Below are 13,718 nucleotides of genomic sequence, written 5' to 3' on the forward strand. Positions count from 1 at the left end.
GTGTGTGTGTGTGTGTGTGTGTGTGTGTGTGTGTGTGTGTGTGTGTGTGTGTGTGTGTGTGTGTGTGTGTGTGTGTGTGAAACTGAAGACCAGGAGGATCTTAACAAAAGGCTCCCCAGGTTCAATTATTAAGCATGGTATTATCTTCTAACAGATTTGCCTTGGTTGCCCCAACAGAACGGGATTAGTCCACTGTTTTAAATCACTTCCCTTTCATCTTTCCCCCCGAGCGCAATCGCTTCTGACTGACCGGTGTAGATGGTGTCACAGGAGTGTCTGACGGTCTGGGTGTTAACCAACTCAAAGTGTTATTTTGGGTCGGCTGCTGTGTGGGGTTTTCATTCTTCCCACAGTTCCACTCCTGCAGGCAGTGTCTCTGTCAGCAGGGCCGGTTTCATTAGTCACCAAACGGAAAAAACAGACTTTTCCAATAAGAAAGGTTCAGTTTCATTTTCGGTTGCAAAACGTTTGAAAATTTGTCCACTGCATACCCTAACAAACACAACCTATTTACAAAATGTTCTGTTGAGTGCCCTAATGAACACAATCCAGATCTTGTACTGGACCTCAGCATAACATTTATGGTGACTCTTTCGAGGGCCAAATCCTACCTTCATGTATTGATGTCAATGGGAGACTTGCACAAATATTCTTGTTATATGCGCACAGATTAGTGATTACAGAGAATTGCTCTGCTGGACATGCCACCCCCTAGCTCCATCCAGCCAACAGAGCTCATTTAATGAGGGGTGTGTTCTGTCTCTGAGTTTCTGGTCATTATTTCGTAAAAAATATGTCAACAAGGTGTTTCCTTGACACTTTATTGGACAGAAAGACGAGGGTGCAGAAATGAACTGCCCCTACTCTCGATAGGGGCTCCTAATCTCCTCTTTGAGGTCCCCTCGTCTGGAGGGCCCTGTCGGGCTGCCATGCGCTACCGTCTTCCCCCAGCCCTGGCACCCTCTTTAGGCTACCACAGGTGGGATGGTGGGTGGGTATCCACCCTGGCAAGCATTTGTTTATCAACCCCACTTGTTGTGGGCACAATACTTGAACTAACTTGTATTGAGGGAACAGTGTGAATCCGTGCAAAACCTTTTCCCAAAGCCCTTTTGAAGGCGGCGGTCCATTGAGCCAGTGGAAGAGGAGAGGGGATTAAGTGGCTCGGCAGTGGCGCATTTCCGAGAGGGCTGATTAGCTCGACGCTCATTGTTAAATCAAGCAAAGGAAGGCCCTAGAGTAGAGAAAGGTAGGTGAACCGAGGAGGCTGAGGGGGCCCAGGAATGAAACAGCCAGCAGGAAGCCACTGGCGAGTTCTCGGAGAAGGAAGGCAACTCCACCAAGTTTTCCTAACAGTTTTTGTCTGAACTCACCACTCACTCCGAAGGAGGGGTAGAGTAAAAAGGAGATTAGCATACAAAATTAGAGGCGGGGTGGGTGATTTTAAGGATTTTTAAGGGCAACTTGTCTGTCTTCTTCGTGTTTCCCCTCCACCATGCACTCTGTCTAGACAAAGTTAATTAAACTAGTATTAAACTGTAAAGAAAGTTCTGAGCTCCAGGGCGTTAGGAGAGGCTCTTTGAGGATTACATGGGCGAGGGGCAGAAATAAAGAGGAGATATTTGTCAAGGCGTAATTGAGAAAGGTGTGAAGGAAGAGTATAATGAAAAGTTTTCTCTTGTTGTTAATTTGGCCCAGAGGGTTATCAGATCCCCAAGTGAACAATGTAACAAGACTCAGGTTGTGTTGTAGCCTACCACTGCTGAACATTGGTGATTTATATGTCACACAGGGGAATATAAGAAATAATCATGCATTCGATTTAAACACTTCTGAAATTAATTCAACACTTTTGAAATTAATGGATGTGAAATGGGTGATGGGCATGCTCAATAAATGAATATAATAGGGGGTTGTAGATTATACTTTTTTAATTACAAAAGTTTTAAAGAAAATATCAACAATAAAGCAACAACTTGGGAAAAACATGTGCAATAAATTAACAATATACAGAACAAAGTGCTTCATTTTATTTACAATTAAATACATCCTTAAGGCAGGACTAGGAAGGGCAGGGCTGGAGAGGGAGGGAAGGGATGGGAAGGGAAGGGAAGGGAGGGCAGGGAAGGGGAGGGGAAGACAGGGCAGGGGAGGGGAGGGGAGGGGAAGACAGGGCTGGGTTGGGCAGGAGAGGGCTGGGCTGGGGAGGGCTGGGGAGGGGAGGGCTGGTCAGGGCTGGGGAGGGCTGGGGAGGGGAGGGCTGGTCAGGGCTGGGTTGGGCAGGAGAGGGCTGGGCTGGGGAGGGGAGGGCTGGTCAGGGCTGGGGAGGGCTGGGGAGGGGAGGGCTGGGGAGGGCTGGGGAGGGGAGGGCTGGTCAGGGCTGGGTTGGGCAGGAGAGGGCTGGGCTGGGGAGGGGAGGGGAGGGCTGGTCAGGGCTGGGGAGGGCTGGTCAGGGCTGGGGAGGGCTGGGGAGGGGAGGGCTGGTCAGGGCTGGGGAGGGCTGGGGAGGGGAGGGCTGGTCAGGGCTGGTCAGGGCTGGTCAGGGCTGGGGAGGGCTGGGGAGGGGTGGTCATTGTAGAGAAGTGGACGAGTGGAATGTGCCCCGAAGTCTCTTGTTCTTTTTTCAAACCTTCAGTAAAATCTCAATATCTGTTGTGATACATGCTTGACAAACTACTGGGATGCTTTTGATATCAGGCACTGCCACGCGTAGAGAGAGCTTGGGCTAGAGTTGTCATCGTGACAGGAAGGAATGTCTGATAAACTGACCAATCAGAAATGGCATAGCTCATTGGTGGTACTTATGACAATAAATAAGAAGTTGTTGAGATATGCCGTGGACTGACCGTTTAGGAAGAGTTGTTCAAGCTATCAAATATGAAGGACATTATTCAGAGCGGCCATATGTAACATGCTTTAAATGCCCAATGACTTATAATGATATATATAATTGGGGGAAAAAGTAAAAAAATATATACTGTTAAATATATGTATACCATCAGTTCTAGACAAGTAATGGTATCCCTTCTTTCTCTATCATGTCGTTTTATCAACATGGTTTTTTTACACATTTTCTCCCCCACTATTAAACATTTGATTAGGATAATAACAATACTAGTCTTATTCAATAAATACATTTTCAATGATGTCTTTAGAACAAAGGCAGAAAGCGTGTTGTAGAAATGTTTGAGAGGGGCACAGTTTCGGTGCACAGAGGTCTGTGAAAATCAGCTTGTGAGAAGAAATGGCGTGTGGCAGTGATGATGATGATGATGATGGTGAGGAAGATGGATGCTGCTCAGTGCTTCTTCCTCAGCCTCAGGTTCTTCCTACGGCTGCCGGCGCTCTTGTTCTTCCCCCTCTGCCCCCCATTCTTCACGCAGAAGTACTTGGTCACCGTCTTGCGGCACTGCTCGCACTTTACCGCGCAGCACCAGTGGAACTTGCAATTGCAACTCGACACCAGCTCCGCCTTCCTCTCCTCCACGGCTAAACCACACTCCCCGCACAGCCTCTTGCAGCTCCGCTTCTCCCACTTATTTAGTCTTTTGCCCTTCTTCAGGCACTCTCTGCCCTCTGTGCCGGGCAGGCCCAGGGTACGGTTCTCCAGGCAGTAGTCTGGGGAGTCCTCTAAGTGGACCAGTTCTTTACGAGAGATGGAGCTGAAGGTCTCAGCAATGGCACCTCGACTGGCTGCACTGTTCCCGGCCCCCCGGAGCAGGTCCACCTTGAATTAATGAATAAATGAATGATAGAATTCATTTTATGTGAAGTATCTTTAGAGTGCTTATAAACAATATTGTTTAATATAAACAATATATACTGTACCTTCAGTGCTCGGTTGTACTTCTCCTTCAGATAGTTTCCCACCTCCCTGAAATCTGGGAGCTGTAACCAGCAGGTCTGTGTGGTGCAGGACCCAGAGACGCCATGGCACTTACACGTCTTCTGCATAGTCCCTTTCACTGCCTGGGAAGGAGAGGAAAGGGAAGGAGTGGAGGGAGGGGTTAAGGAAGGAAGGAAGGAAGGAAGGAAGGAAGGAAGGAAGGAAGGAAGGAAGGAAGGAAGGAAGGAAGGAAGGAAGGAAGGGAAGGAAAGCGGGAGGGGGGAGAGAGGGAGGAAGCGAGAGAGTCTTTGGTTAAGCTTTTCTACAGTCTGTGATTCACCTGGAAAAATGGTAATTACATAATAATAACATGAAAATTACAGAAATTAAGTAAATACTGTGTAAACTCCAGACAGAACCTGTTGTTGCCATATAATTATTATGTAAATACCAGGCAAATACCAGGTGAAACAGGAGTGTAGAAAAATTTATAATTACTCAGACTTCTTTTTAAGATGGGGACGTAGCAACAGACGTTCATTGTCTGATTTGGTGGCTGAGTATGAAGTTGTTTTAAAGAATCAGTTGTGTAATGTGAAGACCATTGGCTCTTGATTGATGTGTTGTCAAATGAACCCATTGCACACTCAAGCCTTCCCATTTGACAAAAAAGAGGATGAATTCACTAAGGGAGAAAGGATAGGTTCAAGGTTCATGCTGGAGTTTTTGTGGTCCCCCTCAATATTTCCTGACTTCACCCTGACACAGATGTCAACAGATGTCGGTTGAAAGGAACATTTATTTTCAGGGAGGGGAAGAGCTTTCTCGCGAGGTGAGTGCCGAATCAAAGTTTCACATTGAGACACTGACTGTGTCCCTCCTGGAATGAGAGGAGTATTTATTAGGCAAGGCCATTGTCAACATGTTTTCTGCCATGAGTACACCCAATGAAGAGTCTACGGAGAGTCTATTGAGTGGCAAAATGAAAAAGGGGTGAGTTTCTTTTTGTTACAATGATGCTCCAGGTGCCGTGGGGCTCGGAGGGGCAACGAGGCCACAACAGGAGGGCTCCTAGGCGGAGTAAACAAAGACTACTCCAGCCTCTCGCTTGTGGTCCTTCGTCCCTGACTAAGGACTCCTTAGGGGCCACACAAAGACTAACAGAATAAATGTTGGACGCTTATTGCAAGAATAAAACTAAAAACTACTTAAAGAGAGCGGGCAGGCATAATACTGGCCCTGGTCTGCAGTGTGTGGCACCATGGGATACTCTAATTAAGAACTAGCACCAGTGATCCTGAGATTCTGAAACGTAAGACTTGTCATAATAAAGGACATTCATTGACTGGTTAACAGGCCCTTGTGGTACAGCGAACACACTGTGGTTATTGGAGGACAAGTGGCACCTCACTTATGGGGACGTGAAAAGGATGCTTGGGTGGTACGCTTGCTGTATGCTGTAATACTCAATGAGCAGACTGAGAAAGAAAGAAATGATTCTAAAGGTACTTTACATTGAGCAGTCGGTCAGTTGGGGGTTGAGTGGGAAACTCAAATATCTGACCCTTCACCTTGAACTACAAGAGCTCCCCCCATGGCAATTGCACTGATTCAATCTCAACATGATCTGGGTTTTCAGAACAACCAGAAAACCAAGCTCTAAATCTATCTGGAATCATGATAATATTTCACTATATCGTCAAAGTTTTTTAGATTGTATGGTATTGAGGGATAGCTTACCCCTTCCATCACCAAGGTGTAAAGTAAAAGTAAAGTTAACTAAATACTGTACCTTGCGTCCAGCCTCGTTGTTGTGGAGGTTCATGGCGGCCCGTGCGTCCTGGCCTGTCTCCAGCGTGTCAACAAACTGCTTGGAGATGGCCTCACCAAACCCAACGTTGTCACTGCAGCCCCCCCACTGCCAGCCTGTACCCCCTGGGGACACAAGCAGGAGACATCAGTTTGTCTGTATGAGAGGATGGCTCACCATTTGTGATGAAAAAACGTGGAAGGGTATTTTTTCCAAGGTACTTGAAAAAATACCTGTTTTGTTGTTTTGCCTACAACCGAATCACATTACATGAATACAACACATTGTGAATACAACACATTGTGAATACAACACATTGTGAATACAACACAGTGTGAATACAACACAGCGTGAATACAACACAGCGTGAATACAACACAGTGTGAATACAACACAGTGTGAATACAACACAGTGTGAATACAACACAGCGTGAATACAACACAGCGTGAATACAACACAGCGTGAATACAACACAGTGTGAATACAACACATTGTGAATACAACACAGTGTGAATACAACACAGCGTGAATACAACACAGTGTGAATACAACACAGCGTGAATACAACACAGTGTGTACACAGCTGTTTCATCTATGCATGTCTTGTAATGATCTGTGTGTGGATTTTTAAATCTTCTCTTACCCCGCTGTCCGTTCCTGGTGTCATCACAGCCACAGTTGTCAAAGTCCCCCAGACTGCAGTTCCTCGTCAGAGTGTACATGACCCCTGCTGAACTGATGGCATGGACAAACGCTGTCTCCCTGTTTGCTGTGGGAAAAAAACATATATTATATATAATATAATATTATATCATAGTCACTTTACAAATGACCTCGAATAACCTGTACCCCCGCACATTGACTCGGTACCCACTCTATATAGCCTCGTTATTGTTATGTAAATGCTATTTGATTTAGTAGCAATGATTATTGAACTGATGGCAAGGACAAACGCTGTCTCTCTGTCCGCTGTGTGTGAGAGACATTTTAAATGCACTCAGGAATACCTTCTCCTGAAGAGGTCATTCCTCTCCTCTAGTCATTATCTTCAGAGTCCAACGCCTCTCACTCCACAGTATCCTTTATCTCCTATTTCTCCTGGTAATTAACACATTGGCTCTAATTGCCATTGGTGTGCCATATTTTCGCAAGACCCATGAGCAGTGTCCCGTCGATGGGTGGCTCAGTAGGATGTTGTGAATTGGATTTGTAGCATAGTTTTAGCCAGGGTGGCCGTGGGGTTGCTGTTGTTTTAGCCAGGGTGGCCGTGGGGTTGCTGTTGTTTTAGCCAGGGTGACCGTGGGGTTGCTGTTGTTTGAGCCAGGGTGACCGTGGGGTTGCTGTTGTTTTAGCCAGGGTGACCGTGGGGTTGCTGTTGTTTTAGCCAGGGTGACCGTGGGGTTGCTGTTGTTTTAGCCAGGGTGACCGTGGGGTTGTGTTGTTTTAGCCAGGGTGACCGTGGGGTTGCTGTTGTTTTAGCCAGGGTGACCGTGGGGTTGCTGTTGTTTTAGCCAGGGTGGCCGTGGGGTTGTGTTGTTTTAGCCAGGGTGACCGTGGGGTTGCTGTTGTTTTAGCCAGGGTGGCCGTGGGGTTGTGTTGTTTTAGCCAGGGTGACCGTGGGGTTGCTGTTGTTTTAGCCAGGGTGACTGTGGGGTTGCTGTTGTTTTAGCCAGGGTGACCGTGGGGTTGCTGTTGTTTTAGCCAGGGTGACCGTGGGGTTGTGTTGTTTTAGCCAGGGTGACCATGGGGTTGTGTTGTTTTAGCCAGGGTGACCGTGGGCTTGCTGTTGTTTTAGCCAGGGTGACCGTGGGGTTGTGTTGTTTTAGCCAGGGTGACCGGGGAGTTGTGTTGTTTTAGCCAGGGTGACCGTGGGGTTGTGTTGTTTTAGCCAGGGTGACCGTGGGGTTGCTGTTGTTTTAGCCAGGGTGACCGTGGGGTTGTGTTGTTTTAGCCAGGGTGACCGTGGGGTTGCTGTTGTTTTAGCCAGGGTGACCGTGGGGTTGTGTTGTTTTAGCCAGGGTGACCGTGGGGTTGCTGTTGTTTTAGCCAGGGTGACCGCGGGGTTGTATTGTTTTAGCAAGGGTGACCGTGGGGTTGTATTGTTTTAGCCAGGGTGACCGTGGGGTTGCTGTTGTTTTAGCCAGGGTGACCGTGGGGTGGTGTTGTTTTAGCCAGGGTGACCGTGGGGTTGCTGTTGTTTTAGCCAGGGTGACCGTGGGGTTGTGTTGTTTTAGCCAGGGTGACCGTGGGGTTGTGTTGTTTTAGCCAGGGTGACCGTGGGGTTGTGTTGTTTTTGCCAGGGTGACCGTGGGGTTGTGTTGTTTTAGCCAGGGTGACCGTGGGGTTGTGTTGTTTTAGCCAGGGTGACCGTGGGGTTGCTGTTGTTTTAGCCAGGGTGACCGTGGGGTTGTGTTGTTTTAGCCAGGGTGACCGTGGGGTTGCTGTTGTTTTAGCCAGGGTGACCGTGGGGTTGTGTTGTTTTTGCCAGGGTGACCGTGGGGTTGTGTTGTTTTAGCCAGGGTGACCGTGGGGTTGTGTTGTTTTAGCCAGGGTGACCGTGGGGCTTGCTGTTGATTTGGGCGAGGCGACCATGGCGGCTGTTGGGTTGCTGTAATGATCCTTTTGACTGATGAATCTCATGACTAAACAAACAAATGCCATCTCACGTTCTAGAAAGAGTCCTTCCTCTGTGATCTGGATGGGCCTATCTGTGACTTAAAGCCGGTCTGTTATTAAAGGGCAGATCAAATGAGTCAGCATATACAGTACTACATTACTTTTGACCGTATAGTGTCCTACATATCTTCTGGTCAAAAATAGTACACTATATTCATTGGCTCTCACCGCTGCGGAGGCTTCTGTGTGTGGACAGCTGCAGGGCTCTCTCAGGGCAGTTCCATCGGTCCCAGGCAAACTGATATTTACACTCCTCAATGCCGCTCTGAGCCCCGGCCGCTACGCTGCTAGAGTAAATCAGGTGCACCTTGAGGAACACAGAGTATATCATCAGGTCACTTAAAACTGAATAGGTTCAATCATGACCATGAGAAGCAACACATTCTAGGGACATTTACTACCATAACCCTAAAAGTTGTAGTGTATACAAGATTTTTTAAGTTTTTAACAACGGTGGGAAAAGTCTTAATACAATATTAATTCAACTTTTTTAACCTGTTTCACAACCCCTGAATGAGTTGGAATCCCAAGCCCTATTCTTTACAAGTTCACTATGTCCACTTGGCTTGTTCGCCTAGCTCTCTGGTCCTTGTTGAGACTGTGTGAATGATATGTCTCAAGTGGCCTGTGCAGAGACTGAGCCACCACCTCTCTGCTTCTCACTGGGGTCTGGTGGGCTAATGATGACCACCCACCACACCATAGTACTGCACAGGCCAGCACTGCCTTCCCTGCCACTACTGCCTCTAGTTTATTCACACGCAACACACATTATCTATGCCTCTCCTCCTCTAGTCTAGTCTAGATCTATCAACCCAGGGAATTCTACTGCCTCTAGTCTAGATCTATCAACCCAGGGAATTCTACTGCCTCTAGTCTAGATCTATCAACTCAGGGAATTCTACTGCCTCTAGTCTAGATCTATCAACCCAGGGAATTCTACTGCCTCTAGTCTAGATCTATCAACCCAGGGAATTCTACTGCCTCTAGTCTAGATCTATCAACCCAGGGAATTCTACTGCCTCTAGTCTAGATCTATCAACCCAGGGAATTCTACTGCCTCTAGTCTAGATCTATCAACCCAGGGACCTCTACTGCCTAGCCTAGATATATAGGTCCACGAGTTGATAGAGCCAGCCTGGTCTCATAGACTAGACATAACATAGTAAATGTAAATCTGGGACACTCAAATCAGTATGATATGTTACATTTGGTATGGTTACATAAGACAGAAAGTTACTTAAGGAAAAAATGAAAGTAGGGTGGTTGGTCGGGCATATAACGCAAACGTCTAGCAACCCAAAGGTTGCGAGTTCGAATGTCATCACGGACAACTTTAGGATTTTAGGTAATTAACAACTTTTCAACTACTTACTAGTTTTTAGCTACTTTGCAGCTACTTATCATGTTAGCTAACCCTTCCCCTAACCCTAACCTTAACCCTCTTAGCTAACCCTAACCCTAACGCGTTAACCTAACTTCTAAACTTAACCCTAACCTTAACCTTAACCCCTAACCCCTAGCCTAGCTAACGTTAGCCAGCTAGCTAATGTTAGCCACCTAGCCACCTAGCTAGAACTCGTAACATATCATAGGTTTTGCAAATTCGCAACATATTGTATGTTTTGCAAATTCGGAACATATATAATATGAACTGTATACAAATTGTATACAAATGGATACTTACCATACAAAATGTAACATATCATACTAAAGGAGCATCTCTGATTTACATATAGAATAGTAAGAATTGCTCTAAGACCAGGTTGCCTCTATACACACTGAACAAATAACTCTACATGCTTCTACTATCTCAACCCATGGACATTCAAAGCTTCTCAGCTTTAATAGAGTCAAGAGCTGTAGATAGGATCCCAAAAGGCCACCATAACACTGATAAGGCCTACCCTTGCTGTTGTTACAACAAATCAATGATGAAAGGAGATATTTATATTTATATGTAACCATGACAATCTCATTCTGGAGAAATGCAGTCTATTTAGAAACAGAGGGGAAAGAGAGTAACATATGCAGACAGCAATAGGAGATCCTTACAGGGGTGGTCTTTGCTCTCTTTTTGGGGATAGGGAAGAAGGGAAGGGAAAGAGGGATCTGGCCAGAAGATCAAAAGAATGTTGGCTTACCTTAGGTCCAGTCATAAGGAAATTATTCACTGACCTGGAAGAGCAGACAGCTTATTAACTCTGGGAATTAAGAGTTGTCCTTCAGCCAGGGCAGGAATTCCACAGCTCCCTCACTTAAGTCTCTCATTAGTTATCTTTAATAACATTTAATAACATGGTACGAAAGCATCATTGGCTATCTTAAATAACATGTTACTGAAGCATTTATTAGCATACTCTCAGAAATTCAGTGTCCTTCAGTAAAGGGAGGGATTTCTTTGCTCCCTCATTAGATAACGATCTTTAATCAAATGTAATAACATGGTACTAAACCATCATCAATCTAAATCATTGTCTCCCATATGAATGAAACCCCCACTTGCTGGTCAATAACCATGCTGGTAAAGTGACATTTCTTGGGGATGTTATATCCAAAATACCTAAAATAAAGCCCTAAGCTAATTATGATAAAAGTATTAATTTATACTAACAAAATACATTGTTACTGGTCACATACACAAAAACTCAATAAAATACAGTGGGGTGAAAGTATATTCATGAGTAATAAACATGCAACAAAAAATAATTTTAGGAAAATATTTAATTATAATAATTTTATAATTGTCCATGCCTACATTTTAATAAAGGAAAATCAAGAAGCCTAACTGTTTCCCAGTCCTGCACCAAATTATGTAATTTGGTAAACAATTTTGGAAGGTAAAAAAACTGAACAGAAACTCACTTTTTAATCTGATCAGTAAATAGAAAAACATTTCAACATATAAATCATGGAATTATTTATATATTCCAATAGGCCTATTTACCAATATTTCATGAACGACCTTCCTATCACATACATCGCATCAAATCAACGAGGCAATCACAAAGAATCCAAAATGGTTAAAACTCACCAGCTGCAGCAAGACGTTGTCATGTGAGACATCAAAATTAAGATACAGTAAAAGACCTCCAAATGCATGAACATCCTGCCAGAAGAGACGAGAGAGGATAGAGATGGCATGCACATTCAACAGCTCTCTAAAGGAGAAGAGAGGATATAGCGAGAGGCTACCAACCCTACATACATACACAACTCCACTGGCTGTATATGCCAAGGTTCTCATGCGGGACTCACTCGAGGGGGGGCTCTGAAATGGACCCACTCTCATCCCAACAAGAGATTATCTACTTAATTAAAGATGTTCCCCTTCTTACTCCCTCGACCAATCAGAAGGAGCACACCGAGGAGAGACAGAAATGATCAAAAGGGCACCCTGGGCCTCGCGCGGACAAATAGCAGCCCGAAATCTCTTTTTCATTGCGCGGCCTTCTGAAGGATTCAGGATAAAGTTTAATAATATTAAACCGGCTGAAATCGACTGTTCTCTAATAGATCTGGTGGTGTTTGCGCCCTGAAAAATTAATTTACACACCGTCTTGAAAGAGTTTGATACAGTGTTAACTGGTAACAGTCACGGATTACTGATATTATATCATTGGAACAAACATGAGATGTTATTTGGATACTGTGTGATTTCTTGGGAGTTGTGCTTTTTTGGAATTTTGCCCGATTTTACAAATGCCACGTCCGATTTAATCAATTGTTGTCCCTCTAAAAACAAACATAGGCTAGGCCTAATTAACATGCCATTGTTTCAAATTCAATGTTGAAGCATTGTTGTCATTTTACATTTTCAAGAATGCGCTCAGTTTCCCCCAATGTATTTTCGAACTTCTGATGTAAAAGAAAATATAGGCCTATTAAAAGGAATTTTAAATGGTTTAACCAAAAATACATTTTAGGGAAATAGTTTTAAAACAACATCAGATAGCCTATTCATATTGATAATTGTTTCGCCTAACATAATCAATCATGCACTAACATTTCCACCTCAGTAAGATCCAAATGAATTAGAGATCGAGTATTCATGTTGATTGTTTTGGGGGTGGTAAGGCATATTAGATCCCCTTAATGAACTGAAGACATATTATACCTACTCGAAAATGAGTTGATAATTAGCCTAATACAAATCGAGGAAAAAGTGTTTATTTATAGCATAAATAGCTAGGTTTACGTACAATTGTCAACAGATTTTCATGAAAATATTTTAATTCCAGAAAACTGACGTTGTGGATAAAAAAAAAAAATCTGTACGTAATGACAGTGCACACAAAATGTACTTTCTCTGCTTATTAAGTTTTCATGTACCAAATAACATTTTAAAGTTCAGTGTTTTCCATCACATTTTAAACTCTACTGATATTTTGTCACAAAAACTGTTATATTAAATAGCAAATGTGCCTCTTTGGTCTTGGCATGTGCGCTCTAGCCAACAGCTTGCAGATACAGTGCAGGTAGGCTGTGTGGCTAGTCTTACAGTACATGATGAGATTATTATGGATAAGAGCAATAATATTTTTATCTGTCAAATGGCAGTCAAGCATCGATCATCATGTCACCAGAATAAGACCCTCAATATTTATTAGAAGGAGCATCAAGATCACCTTGCACTTTCACCTGCCTGTGAAGTTCATCATAAATGATTTCATCTGTTGCCTAATAAACGGCATGCTTTCCCAACAAGTAATAGTGGGAAGACCACACATGTCATCATTTGACTCCAAGTTTAATTTGATATTATGGTTATTATATCAATATTTGCCCATAAAAGCGTTTCCACCCCAATTTCTCGCATAATTAATGTTACTGACACAAAAAGATCCCACGATGTCAAATGAACGAACACATTATCTGTTGGCATTCATAAAATTGTGCCAAAACTTCCTGTTTACGTCATAGCTGTAGTAAGGAAAGTGCAAGTGATGTGCTTGATGCTCCTTTCCAATAAATATTGAGGGTCATATTCTGGTGACATGATGATTGATGTGGCTGCCTTTGATAAATAAAAATATTATCCCTCTTATCCATAATAATCTCATAATGTAGGTAGTTTACCAGCACTGTATCTGCAAACTGTTGAGTAGTTTTCTAGAGCGCACGTCAAGTCCAGAGTGGGCACATTTGCTATATAACGCAACAGTTTTTGTGACTAAACCATCAGCAGAGTTGAAATGTGATGGAAACCCATTTAACGTGTATGTTTTATTCTGTACATGGGAATTTAATGCAAACATTATTTTTATGTGCACTACGTCATCACGCACATACTTTTATCCCGCAATAAGTGCGTTTTATGAAAACACATCTCTTGTGGGAAAATGTGCATATTATTTTATGCATATTTAAAAATATTTCCATTGGATGGAAACCTAGCTAGTGTT

At 43.9% G+C, this 13,718-nt stretch overlaps 1 protein-coding gene across 1 annotated transcript; it reads right to left on the bottom strand.

Moving 5' to 3' along the window:
- Positions 1 to 2,588: 2,588 nt before the first annotated feature.
- Positions 2,589 to 11,421, bottom strand: LOC115193596 (protein Wnt-8b-like). The gene is made up of 7 exons (XM_029752392.1): positions 11,348 to 11,421; positions 10,458 to 10,491; positions 8,482 to 8,620; positions 6,281 to 6,406; positions 5,619 to 5,761; positions 3,829 to 3,969; positions 2,589 to 3,727 (listed from the first exon to the last, which is right to left on the bottom strand). The coding sequence occupies exons 1-7, from the start codon at positions 11,419 to 11,421 to the stop codon at positions 3,299 to 3,301; spliced, it is 1,086 nt and encodes a 361-aa protein (XP_029608252.1). The 3' UTR covers positions 2,589 to 3,298.
- Positions 11,422 to 13,718: the final 2,297 nt, after the last annotated feature.

Source organism: Salmo trutta, chromosome 5 (assembly GCF_901001165.1).
Source record: "Salmo trutta chromosome 5, fSalTru1.1, whole genome shotgun sequence".
In the NCBI taxonomy this organism is placed as follows: domain Eukaryota; kingdom Metazoa; phylum Chordata; class Actinopteri; order Salmoniformes; family Salmonidae; genus Salmo; species Salmo trutta.

What these genes read in the sequence shown, in the direction of transcription:
- LOC115193596 (XM_029752392.1), bottom strand. Translation starts at nt 11,421, where the DNA reads ATGTTCATGCATTTGGAGGTCTTTTACTGTATCTTAATTTTGATGTCT. An exon ending in TCCTTATGACTGGACCTAAG is followed by an intron (nt 8,621 to 10,457) that starts GTAAGCCAACAT and finishes GTGTTCCTCAAG; the next exon opens with GTGCACCTGATTTACTCTAG. An exon ending in AGTACAACCGAGCACTGAAG is followed by an intron (nt 3,728 to 3,828) that starts GTACAGTATATA and finishes CATTAATTCAAG; the next exon opens with GTGGACCTGCTCCGGGGGGC.